The sequence below is a fragment of the Brachyistius frenatus genome, unplaced genomic scaffold (genome assembly GCF_029030835.1).
Source record: "Brachyistius frenatus isolate BFR_SWC_R1_liver_20210118 unplaced genomic scaffold, ASM2903083v1 Contig_47, whole genome shotgun sequence".
NCBI lineage: Eukaryota > Metazoa > Chordata > Actinopteri > Embiotocidae > Brachyistius > Brachyistius frenatus.
The window spans coordinates 1,048,626-1,060,722 of NW_027210646.1; the positions used below are offsets into that span (position 1 = coordinate 1,048,626).

The following is a 12,097-nucleotide window of genomic DNA, read 5'->3' on the forward strand; positions in this document are numbered from 1 at the left end:
TACAGAGGTCAGCGAGTAGCAGGCTCCTCCGGGCCTCTAGTTGCTGTGCATATGGAAATATACCACGGGAGATTATCTACTGTTCGACTGGTATTGTGTGGAGGAACACAATGTGTGCGTGTGTGTGTGTGTGTGTTTTCATTTTTTTTGCAAAGATGTAGGAGTATGTGTGTGTTTAATTCCTACATTATTTATTTATATTCACACCTCATGGATGTGAATATAAATAAATGTGCCACACTGGAACTGTGCAGAGGAAGATAGACGAGAACACGTGTTCACCGAGAAGCTTCCAACGTGCCAAAATCAAGCGTCCCTATCTGAATAGAAAAATAAGGAAAAGCAACATTTCTACAAACAACAATGTGAAAATATTAAATAAGCGTGTACAAAATGGGCCATCTGGAACCACCAGACATTTCACACTTCTTCTTTCGAATATGCGTGTTGTTTTTCTCTGCACGGCTCCCCGCTAGAGGAAGTGTGAGGGGTGTGTATGTTGGCCTGTGCTCCCAGTAAATGTGCGTGTTTTCTGTATGTACACACTGTACAGCAACCTGCTTTCAAATGCCACTCACCCATGTTTACTGTCATCATCAGGAAGTGGCCCTGTTGAACTCGAGCACAGAGCTCGACTTCTCTCTGCAAGCGAAGACTTCACCCTGAGAACAGAAAACACAAAAACAACGAGGTTTCAACAACCAAGCACTGTGCCATTTTCCTTCAGCTCGGCGCGCATAATATTTCTGCGAATGCAGAAAAACAATGACAAAACAGGACGCAGGTGGTAGTATCAACACAAAGCTTTTATTTCCCACATCGGCGTCCCCGCTCGTGTTATTTATTTAATCTTTATTTAACCTGGCCTCTTGAGATTGACATATCCTTCTCTAAATATTCCTGGCAGAAAAATAATAACACAACAACCAAGAGCTGTATTTGATGCTGGTAACTCATTCTATTTAAATCCTTTGAATGCCCTGGCAGCTCATTATTGCCACTCTGAAAGCCACGAGATGGCATCGGAGAGGGAATTCCTCCGTGTTTGATGATGGAGGAGCCACATGGCCTGGAGATACTATGGTGCAGCAAGCGAGGCAGGCGTGGGTGTTTGCCTAACCACCTGCCTCAGGTAAAGACCATGAGCATTTCAAAAACAAAAGTCTCAGTATGCATTACACTGACGAGCAGAGAGCAGAAACAGCGACGGTCACATCACATCCCAGAATCCAGAAAAGAGTTTTACCACTGACGTTTTTTATGTTCCACTAATCTTAGTAAGCAAAAAACGGAGGAGCAAATGCAGCTGAGTGCATCACTTCCCAAAAATCTATTTCACATTTGTTTACGTATGGCTGCCAAACCACCATCTCAGGCTTCAGGCCACCGAAATGTTGTCTTTTCTTATGGATGATAGTTATATTTTGCATCAAACTACGAGCAGATATTTCTCACAAAACCACTGTGGGAACCAGTTCTTTCAGTGCAGGCTCAGCAAAAGAGGAACAGGAACTAGAGAAACAGCTGCACAACACCATGTTGTAATTTTTAAGTATGTGCGGTGGCTATGAGCTGGTGTGTTCGCCTTTGCAGCATCAATCACACGGCTTTCTGCATGTTTGGGAAAGCAAAAAAACAGACACTGTTAATCAAAACTTTCGTGCTCAGTCCAGGAAATAAATCACTTTAATTTGTACACAGTTACATGGGCAAACCCAATGACTGCATTTAAATAAAGATTGCTTATGTGTTAAACTTTTCATTTGTAAAAGAAAGAAGGCACAATTTCATCTGAGTTTTCTGGCTGGGCGATCAGCTAATGAGCTGCTCATAGCGGCCTGTTGCTACACACAGACAACACAGAGCCACAGCTACGGTTGTCACTGGCTACAGTCTAACACTCCCAGTGTTTCAACACCAGCGACAGAGCCAACATTTGATGCCTCGCTAAAATGCCTAAGTTCTACTGCGACCATATTCTATTATTCATTTTTGTGGTGGACTAAACACTCCCTCCCATGATTAATAAAAAAAAAAAAAAAAAAAAAGTCCCAATCAAAGGCAGAACACATCAGTGACAAGGGGAGATAATTGGAGCCTTAAAGGGGAAACACCAAAATAAATAATAAAGAGAAAAATAAATCATGAAATGAATAAATACATACACCATATCATTAAAGGAGTGAGGGTATTGAAACTTATACAGGCAGATTCAGTTTGTGGGAGTCTCACTATCAACAACAAATTCCAACACCAAATCTTCTAGAGAAAGACTAAAGAGCCTCCAGAGAGATTAATGGCAACACCCCCTAGATATATTAAGTGTTGTGCATCATTTACTTTCTGTTTGCCGATCTCCAGTGTCCATGTTGTATATGTTATTAAAGCCTACACCACTGTCTACAGTATGTCTGTTACCCAAACATTCAGCACAGATAAATGCCCCAGCTTGTCTGCAGAGACACAAACACTTTCTCTTTGTGTCAACCAGAAAACTTTTCATGAAAGCAATGAAGACGGCCACTAGAGCAATTTACAGCCTGAGGGGCAGAGTGGCAGGGTGCCAGCAGAGTTTGAACACACAGTATACTGCTGTCAGCGCACACAAATCACAAGAACAAAAAAGGTTGGAAAGCTAAAACTTGAAATCATAAATATGCAGTGCAGGCAGGAAAGATTAAAGGGCATCCACTGCATGAGAACAGGGTGCTCTAAATATGTCACAATACCAACATTAAATGTGGGTGAACTTATATTTGAACTAGATAATACGATTACAAAGAACTAATATTCCGTACAGCTGATATTAGGTCGCGCAGTGCGAATAGGAGAGGGAATATGATATGTCACAGCAAAGCTTTGTAACCGGCTGTGCTTGTACAGTGCCGCTGACCACACATGAAAGAGATGAACAACCGCCACAAGACAGGTGGTCTCCTAACACCACGTAGCCCGGTTTGTTGATGCGACACACACACACACACACACACACACACACGCACACACACAGGAAGAGAACAGCCTCTGTCCCGTGCCAGCGAGTCACCAGATGGCCCATCTGCTTCGCCCCTCTGCTCAGCATGACGCCAGGCTAGTGGTGCCCACTGATCGCCAGCCCAATTCTCCCCACACTTCTTGGCAGGCGGGCAATGTGACAGCCCTGCTTGTTGAAGATCAAATGCTAATAGCCACTCGCTCTTGTTGCTCAGCAGCCACACGTCCTCCGAGGGAAGACGGTCTGTCTGCGGCACTCGATGATTAGCGAGGAAAACCGTAAAACAAGCCTGCAAATGCCACGCACATCCAGAAGTGTTTCAAACACACTGACGCACATCACTGTCAAATATGGATAGAAATCACCAGCCGGGGGTAATGTTCCGCTGGCAGAGGCCTCTCCTTTGTCACAACACGAGGACTGTGCTGCAATGACCAGCAAAAGTTAATTAAATTTCAGACGAGGGTTGTGGGGAACTGCAGCCAGGCAAAGCAGAGCCAAACTCCTCAAGCCAAACATTGCAGTTTTATTTTTGTTGGAATGATTGAAGGAGGATCGCAGCCAAGACGATGCAAGTCAGAACATATATGCGTACATATGAACTAACCTCTTCCAGCTCTGTTACATCACTCTCTAACCGAGTAAACGATGTGATGTTGGCCTGGGTCTCTGAGGGGAACGCCTGCTGCCCCCCCATCCCCCCTCCTCCCCTGCTCTCCAGCCGCCTGGTGGCCTGAGCACTATGACCTCATGTCTGACATCACTCTTTTAGAGTCCCAGAGAAATCACCATCTCAGAGGTCAGCCTCTTGACTTTGTGGGGATCGCTGAGTTTCCGTTCTCCAACAAACATTCACTGCAATAGCCAACAGAGGGCAAAATAGATCATCCATATAGCATAATAGACCAGCAGATTGGCACTGTTAGTAGTGATCCATCGGGACATGGACTCGGGTCAATCACTATACCTACTGAAGATATGCGAAAGATCAGAGGATACTGGTCGCCTGTAGGACACTAAAGCGTAGATCTGATTGATACCAGTCTCGTATCTGTATCGTAAATTTGAAGGTACCAGCAGGAGCGAGTTGGTCTAGCCAGTGGTACTGGCAGGATTATATTTCACCCTGGCAAACATGTGCGACAACCTTGCTCCACCAGGGAGACTGGAGCCAAAGCAGTCAAGACCTCATGATTTCAGGACGGACCTGGTGGTGCACAGACCGATTCAATGCTGCCTGTCTGACATTGCCCCGCACAGATTGTGATAGGTAGACATACCACCGTCCCACCTTGAGTCACAGCTTATTTTATGTTGGTTATCTAAATTTGTCTTTCCTGAATCTTCCAAAACTGCATGTTTTATCAAAAATAAATATAATTTTGAGGAATCACTCGCATCTATTTAATTTCATTGCTTCATTCTCAAAAGTTATGAAGGAGGAAGGTATTCTAGGAAACCCCAAAAATAGACACGTGCACTGGGGAGCAGGGACGGGTGAGGGACTAAGAGAGACGTGTATGTCCTTTTTCTGTAAGAACACGAGCTGGCAATGTAGGTTGCTGTATCCAAAATAAAGTAACAATGCAAAATCACTGTCGATGAGATCACATGATGTGTTAAAGGCGTGACATCACAATACCCGGTTGGTGGTCTCAAACGCACCTCGGACAGGAAGTGACAGGCGATTAGTGAGCCGAGACTATTTAGGTGACTTACTCTTTTCAAAAAGGTCAGCGGCGGGGGTGTCCTGTCTGCTGAACGCCTGCCAAAACTGTGCTGGGGCCACCCTGCATGAGTCAGAAGGGTCATGCTGGTTTGATTCTGGGAAGTAAGACAATACCGTGTGTCCTCTTGCTCATTAAACCCGCCGAGGGTTTTCAACGCAGGGACTCACTTGAGGACTTCTGCTGTCTGGTCGAAGCGTGTGGGCGGGAGGACGTCACTAACATGCAGGGCCTCAGCACTCGTTTATCACAATCTTGGCTCCCCTTTCAGCGTCTCGCAGGAGTTATCGCCGAGAAGAGATCCAAGCTCTTCAGCGGGATACAAAGCTTGATGACTCCGTTCTGAAGCACGTGAAGAGGACTCTTCCTGTCGTCTGGCACTAAATCTGTGTTTTATTTCAAATAAAGGAATTTCCCTTTTAATGTGTAGCCATTATACATTTGTACCTTTTGTTGCAACTGTGAGTTTAAGTTCAAATAATCTCTTTGTGTAATAAAAACGAGTTTCACACTGTTGAGGGTTACAATTTATGATTATTTTCATTACTGACTAAGTCAGAGAATAAAGGAACAATTTTCACATTACCCAGCATGACGTTCAAAGTTCTTCTTTTGTCCGTACAACCGCCCAAAAAGCAATATTCTGTTTGTAAAGATATGAAATAAAGGGAAGCAACAAATCCTCACATTTGATAGGTTGGAACCAGAAAATGTTTTGCACTTTAGTCTAATTCCGTAGAGACTGCCACCACGCAGCGGACTGACATATCTCAACCATAAAATGTGGTGCAGACACTCACGGTACCCAGAAGATTAATGACGAGTACTTTTCATCTAATGCCACTGGCAACGTTTTGAATCCTGTAAAATGTCTGCAAAACGTTTATTGAAAACCTGACCCGAGCTTTCTTGACTGCCAGATAATGCATGTAATGGCCTACCATCCCCTGAGTTTTCATGGAGCTCCATCATCAGATCAAAATTTCAGGGAGTCCAACACACTTTGGTTTAAATTACTGCAAAAGTAATCACATTCCTATCAGACTCAACTGTACTATGTTAGCACACTAAAATAGAATACAATGCACACGACACCGTAAAAGTGATTGTTTAATCCATGTCAATTTTGAATGGATTAAAACAATGCCAGCCAAACTACACATCTGAGAATCTGGAAAGATATTTAGCACGTGGCATTTGTAGCCGTCTTGATAAAAGACCGCTTCATCAATCATAGGCTTACGCTACGGTTTCATCACTTTTATATTGAACCAGAACAATTCCCCGGAGACAGCAGTAGTGAAAGGAGAAATCAGAGCCCGATATGAATTGTGGAGCTGGATGTGTTATCTTAACTCAATCCAGAGGTACCAACCAGCCTGTGCTGTAAGAGGATCCTCCTCAGTGAAAGTGATGGCTCTATTAGCTCAGAGATAAGTGGATCTGTTTGCCATCATCATCAACCACACAACTCCGGCTAAAAATAGCCCAAATGAAAGAGGGATTCTCCTGCCGCCCGCAGTACAGCCACCCTCTGGATCACTCGAACTACACGCGAGAATAATACTCTACCCGAGAGGAATACTCTACCCGAGAGGAATCTGCACAATCTGAAAAGTAAGCTGTCTTTTCCATTATGAGGTGACATGCTATTACAAGCACATTCACTCATTGTGTTTCTCCACCCAAATGCAGCCATGCAGAGGCGGCTCAAAGACTTAAACCCATTTCACGAGACACAAAGTGAGACAGCTGCGGGTCAGGAAGAGTCAAGGAAGTATTTCTGCCGCCGAGCTGTTTATCCGTGAGGAGCGTCTCGGTTCTGGGCCTTTGATACTCCAGAGGCTGAGAGAGTGACAACGAGGAATCCAAAAGCAATTTCATTATTTTCCTTTCAAGAGTCTCCCTTGTCGATTTCATTGAACATCTCTGCAACAAACTACCAACTGGCCTCACTTCTTTATTTGTACTGTATATCCTTATTAAAGACGTGAAAAACAATGCTGCCTGGCCAGTTGTGGTGCTTCGCGCACGCACGCACCCACGCACACGCGCGCACACACACACACACACACACACACACACACACACACACACACACACACACACACACACACACACACACACACACACACACACACACTTATCCTCAGTGTTATTGTATGACCTAGTCTGGTTGTATGTTGTCTATCCGGCTGTCCTTGCGGCCTCAGGCTCTACTGCTGCTGATGGCATTGTCCTTACGGTCCGACAAGCCGTGCAGACAAAGCTCAATCAGGACAACTTCCTCTTAGTTTCTGGAGCGGCGGGGGCCGGACCTCGCTGCACTTTCACAGATAAAGAAAAGTGACCCAGACTGACTTCGGGAAGCAGTCGGACCCTTTTACTTTGTCCACATTTTCTCCTGTTGTAGGCTTCATTTATACACTTAATTAAAAACTATTTTCTGCCTTTAGCCACATTATTACATAATAGGACTGTACAATAACTCACCTCTGGCAAAATCCATCACACAACAATAACACCGTTGGTTGTCTGTTTTCTTGTTTGTTTAAATCTTTGCACTATTGTTTAGTTAGTTTTAATTTAATTTAATTATTCTATTTCATTTTATTCTATTTATTGTATATACTGTGCATTTTTAGATTTAATATTTTACTGTTATTTTATTGCTTTCCTGTACCTATAATGCTGCTGTAGCGGGGGAAAAAAATTCCCCTTGTGGGATTAATAAAGTAACTATCTATCTATCTATCCATCTATCTAATAACATGTTTTAACTTTGTCCAAGTCTTCTGAAAATAAAAGGCTGAGATTTAACACACGTATGCAAACAGGCAATCCAGCAGCGTACAGCAGCAGTTACTGGTTTACGTCATGGTGGGTGTGCTACTAAAAGCTCTGCACACCTATATTTGTGCAGGGACAGTCTGTCTGCTTTGCACTTGAGCTGTTGAAATGAGTTATTCAAAAAAAAGAAAAGAAATTGAGGTTGAGTCACAGATTTTTCCTAGGGGGGAGGTATGGAATTGGATGGACTCCAAAAGTTCTTCTTTACCTGTGTCAGGCTGGAAAGGTGACTATTTAGCCCGCGGCAGTGAATTCTCTGCAGGAGTTTAAGGATCTCTCTGTATTATATCGGCCTTGTAATATCTTCTGCGGTATCAAGGCTTTGAAACAGTCAGTATTTCGTCCTTGCAGGTACAGTGCCGCGTAATCAGGCCGAAGAGTTCACGTTTTTGTCCCGACAGACGAAACAGTCGTTACTTCTCTCAACCTCAAGAGTCTATCAGGCTTTTCTGAAACACTTATTTGAGTCTTAAGAGTGACTTCTCTCTTTGCCAATCTACCGTGAAGACCTGATTGCTGGGCGGAGTGCTGCAGAGATGGTTGTGCTTTCAGCTTATGGCGCGTTCGTGAGCAACTCAGAAGTGGGACATTTCCAACATCCAAGTGGGAAAATGCGACGAAAAGCCTGTCAAATTAGGAACAACCGACTGGTGAAGTTGGAGGTTTTGGGGAGCTCAGAGAAGTAGTTTTGACATCAACCCGTGATGGATCTCACAGTGCTCCTGCAAACTTTCCATGTATTCTCAACAGATAATCCTCTGGACTGGTTTTTGGCTCACATGGATGGCCTCAACTCAAGTTTTATGGATATCGTAGTGAAGATCGAAGGAAAGCGGGACAGCCTAAACTCAGTTTGGAGCAATATAACTACATAATGCATGGGAAGAAGTTTTGTAATCAGGCCTCGATAAACTTCCAGAATTTTCACAATGCATTTGCTTCGTCATCGTGGAGTCATATCTATGTAATGACTGGGAATATTGGAAGCAGCAGACTTTATAACCTGACTTTTAGCCCCGAGTTGGCTCCCAAACCCTGAATCTTAGATTTCCCAAAATGCAATCAATAGCTCCTTTCTGGGAGATCATGGTTTTTTTGGGTTTTTTTTTTAAACACCAAACCTCCAGTTTGTAAACCAGGTTTTCTGTTGGACAGCAAAAAGTGTATAAAGTGAAGACCAGTTTCCTAACACATCTTAGTGAACCATGTCTGCTGCCCGGTCCCTCTACGTTCAGTAATTTATGATTCGCTGAATGACCCAACGATAACCTTTTTCCTCTCTTCTCCTACTCTGACCAGGCGCCGTCTTCAGCGGGCTTTTGAGAGAACACCGCCATTGGCTCTACATGATTCACGGCGACTTTTGACCCACAGCCTTCTGGTCAGTGAGTTCATCATATGATAGCACGACTTCCAACAGTCCTCGCTGAAGGAGGAGAGGTCGTGTTCACTCTCATTAAGACGCTCGGTTAATGACTGGCAGAAAAGCCGGCATGACGTCGTCCTGAGAGTCGACAACAGGACGGTATAAAACACAACTTTCTCACCGGTGAGCGGCTCCGAGGAATAAGAATATAGCCTGCACGACTTGATATTCATGCACTTCTTCCAAGAAGGAAAAATCCACAGACACTTTCTCAAAACTTTTATAGACAAAAATGAGAGGCCTTGAAAAAAAATTACAAACAATGTCATCTTTGTAACAAGTCAACCTTTTAAAAATACTTTTTTTTTCTAGACCGCTTTCTTTATTAGTCCCATCTGAACATAATTAACAACCATGTCTCCTGTCTGTGGTGGCATTTACTGTAGGACTCAGTCCTGTTATCAACCCTGTGGATTGTTTTGCTAGAGGAGCAGCAGCCATATCTGTGGGTGGTTTCCACTTGACAGTCCGACTCTCGCTTTAGGGCTCTTTCTGAGCGGCCGGGGCATCTCAAAGTCCTGATAAACACGTCCATCAGTTCGCTGTTCCGCTGAGCGCCGTTCATATTGATCACAGTTGATGAAGACGATGACCTCATTGGAGCGTAATTCTGCACATTGTGTCAGATATGTGTGATCACAGGAATGTGGGCTGAGCTCATGACCAGGCTGACATGCACCCTCATCACTTTTTACACTGTGACTGCCTCAGCGGAGGTCAAATCGTTTGGAAAAGAGAGTTGGGAGGAAAAAAAAAAAAGTGAAACACGTGAAGGGACTTTTCAGGACAAGGATTCCTCCTTTGATGAAAATCACCAGTTTAACTGACCACTGTGAATGACAGAGGTCTGGAAGAGGAACAACAAAGAGAGGAAAGAGGACACAGAACCATGAATGAGTCCACGGGCACATGGTGACCACGACTTTCCAGGAATCACTGGCATCTCCAGAAAATGCAATTTGTGCCTTTGTTAAAACCATGTGAAAGGGTCCTTTAGAAACAACCACTGATAATCACATGCAAACTTTCACTCCAGCAACAGAATATCTGCAAATCATCTCATCATACAACATCAATGGACTGTTGTGTCTGTACAAGGTGATTGTGGACTTAATATTGTGGGATATTCAAATCCACTCCAGAAACAGTTGCATTGAAATCCAAGTCACAGTTTCCACTTGCATGAAGGCCTGTCCATTAAGGCTGCTGTCAGTACATACACTCCACAGTGTGTTTTTATCAGCACCTAAACTTCAACACGAATCACAACATTAATAATGCTGCAAGTATGTTTCACTGTCTTGACGCTTTTTTTTTTTTTTTTTTTTTTTTGCTGTTGCTGTAAACAGAAGTAAAAATGCAGAAACCAAAAAGAAAAAAGGGAAACAAGAGTGAACTCTTACCTTGTTATCTAAGTGTGTCCATGTTCTGGTTGCGGCTGCGGGATGTATGAAGATGAAGTGATTATAAAGTTATCACAATAAACGACAGGAAGAGCGGAAAAATCCCAACAGTTACGGAGCAAATCTTCCCCAAAACACTGGGCTGATATCCGGAAACTGCGCTCTGTACCGAAGCGCAGAAATGACATGCACAAGCTGCTCTCTGAGAGGAAGATCTTCTCTCCTCAAAGGCGCAATAATCCGGAGCTGACGCTCGTGTTTACGGCGGAGAGCAAACTGCAGCGGCCGACGTGTTTCGGAGGAAAGTTTCTTCGCCCTGCGCTCCGCTTGTCTCCACACGCTACAGAGAGGGGCTGAGTTTTTCCCCTGAAGCTGCGCCTCTGATGTCAGCAACAACGTGAGCTCCAGGAAGTGGTGACGCTTCTCCGGTGGTGCGTTTCCAAGGCGGTGGCGTCAAACGGCGGCGAGGGTCGCCCCCCTGCGGACACCTTGAGCAAGTGCAAGGGAGGCAAACATCTGTTCTCATGCTGTGCTGTGTTACACTGGTCTGCAGACTTGAGGGAGTTTCAACTAAAAACTACATGATGTGAACATGTTACATACATCTTTTAACTTTCGTTTCCCTTTAAGTAGCTTTACTGCTGTTAAAGTGATCTCATATAGGACTGTCTGACTGTTTCAACTTGTTCCAACTCTTGATGACAATTACACTGAAAACACTAATCAAACATGCTTTCATGGAGTGCAGGGTGTCTTTTTGGACTCAAACCAAAGATTCTGTTTATCTATTTGTTGTTTTATGAAAGCGCTATAAATTTTAGCGTTAAATATTATGTCTGACAATATTGTTATTTTAAGAAACTTCAGTATCTGCACTAGAAATTAAAACTTTTACTTTTTCTTTCTTTCTTTCTTTCTTTCTTTCTTTCTTTCTTTCTTTCTTTCTTTCTTTCTTTCTTTCTTTCTTTCTTTCTTTCTTTCTTTCTTTCTTTCTTTCTTTTAAAAAGAAAATGTAATTCAATAAGCAAATATTGATGTATTTTATTATTCTATTTATCCACTCATTCGTTCATTTATTTAACTACAGTTTTGAATAGTTATTGTGTCATTTTTATTACTGGAACAGCACATCTTCAAACAAAACCGATCATACCACGAATTTAACCTGAGACAGTCCAAATATATAGAAAAATATAAACGATATTACGTGCAAAATTATATAATTTCACATGTGCATATACAGCATACAGTAAACGAGCCAAACATTATGGCAAACACTCGCTGTTGATGGCTTGAGGACAGACACATTTTTAATTTGCCACCACATCACGATGATGTGGTGACTTGCCTCGTCATGACATCACACCTTATGTGCAGACATGGCAGCAGTGTTGGACTGTCTCTCCACTAAGATTTTCTAACTTTTGACTGAAGACAGGTGTTCTGCATTCAGTATCCACAATGTCGGTGACTGTCTGAAGTCCAGAGCGGCAGTATTTTCTCAGGTATTGAAGATCAGTGCTTCACACAGTGACATGCACTCCCAATTAGTGCAGCCGCAGTGGTTCCAACTGCTCTCTCTGGATCCCGGTGGGTTTCAGGTAAAGGAGTCTGTCAACAGTAAACACAGCTCCTCTTGCTGTTTAAAATAGCAGGTAAAGAGTCTGAATCCTTCACTAATTACTGAGTTTGAACC

General features: G+C 43.3%; 1 protein-coding gene across 2 annotated transcripts in view; it reads right to left on the reverse strand.

Moving 5' to 3' along the window:
• map3k22 (mitogen-activated protein kinase kinase kinase 22) overlaps nt 1–10,760 on the reverse strand; it is a 36,257-nt gene extending 25,497 nt beyond the window's left edge. For both annotated transcript variants that reach the window (XM_069703539.1, XM_069703538.1), the window contains exons 1-2: nt 10,402–10,760; nt 579–662 (exon numbers count right to left, since the gene is read on the reverse strand). In XM_069703539.1, coding sequence (XP_069559640.1) covers nt 579–597 — 19 coding nt within the window. In that variant the 5' untranslated portion in view covers nt 598–662; nt 10,402–10,760. The remainder of the gene's footprint in view (nt 1–578; nt 663–10,401) is intronic.
• Between the last annotated feature and the right edge of the window lie 1,337 nt (nt 10,761–12,097).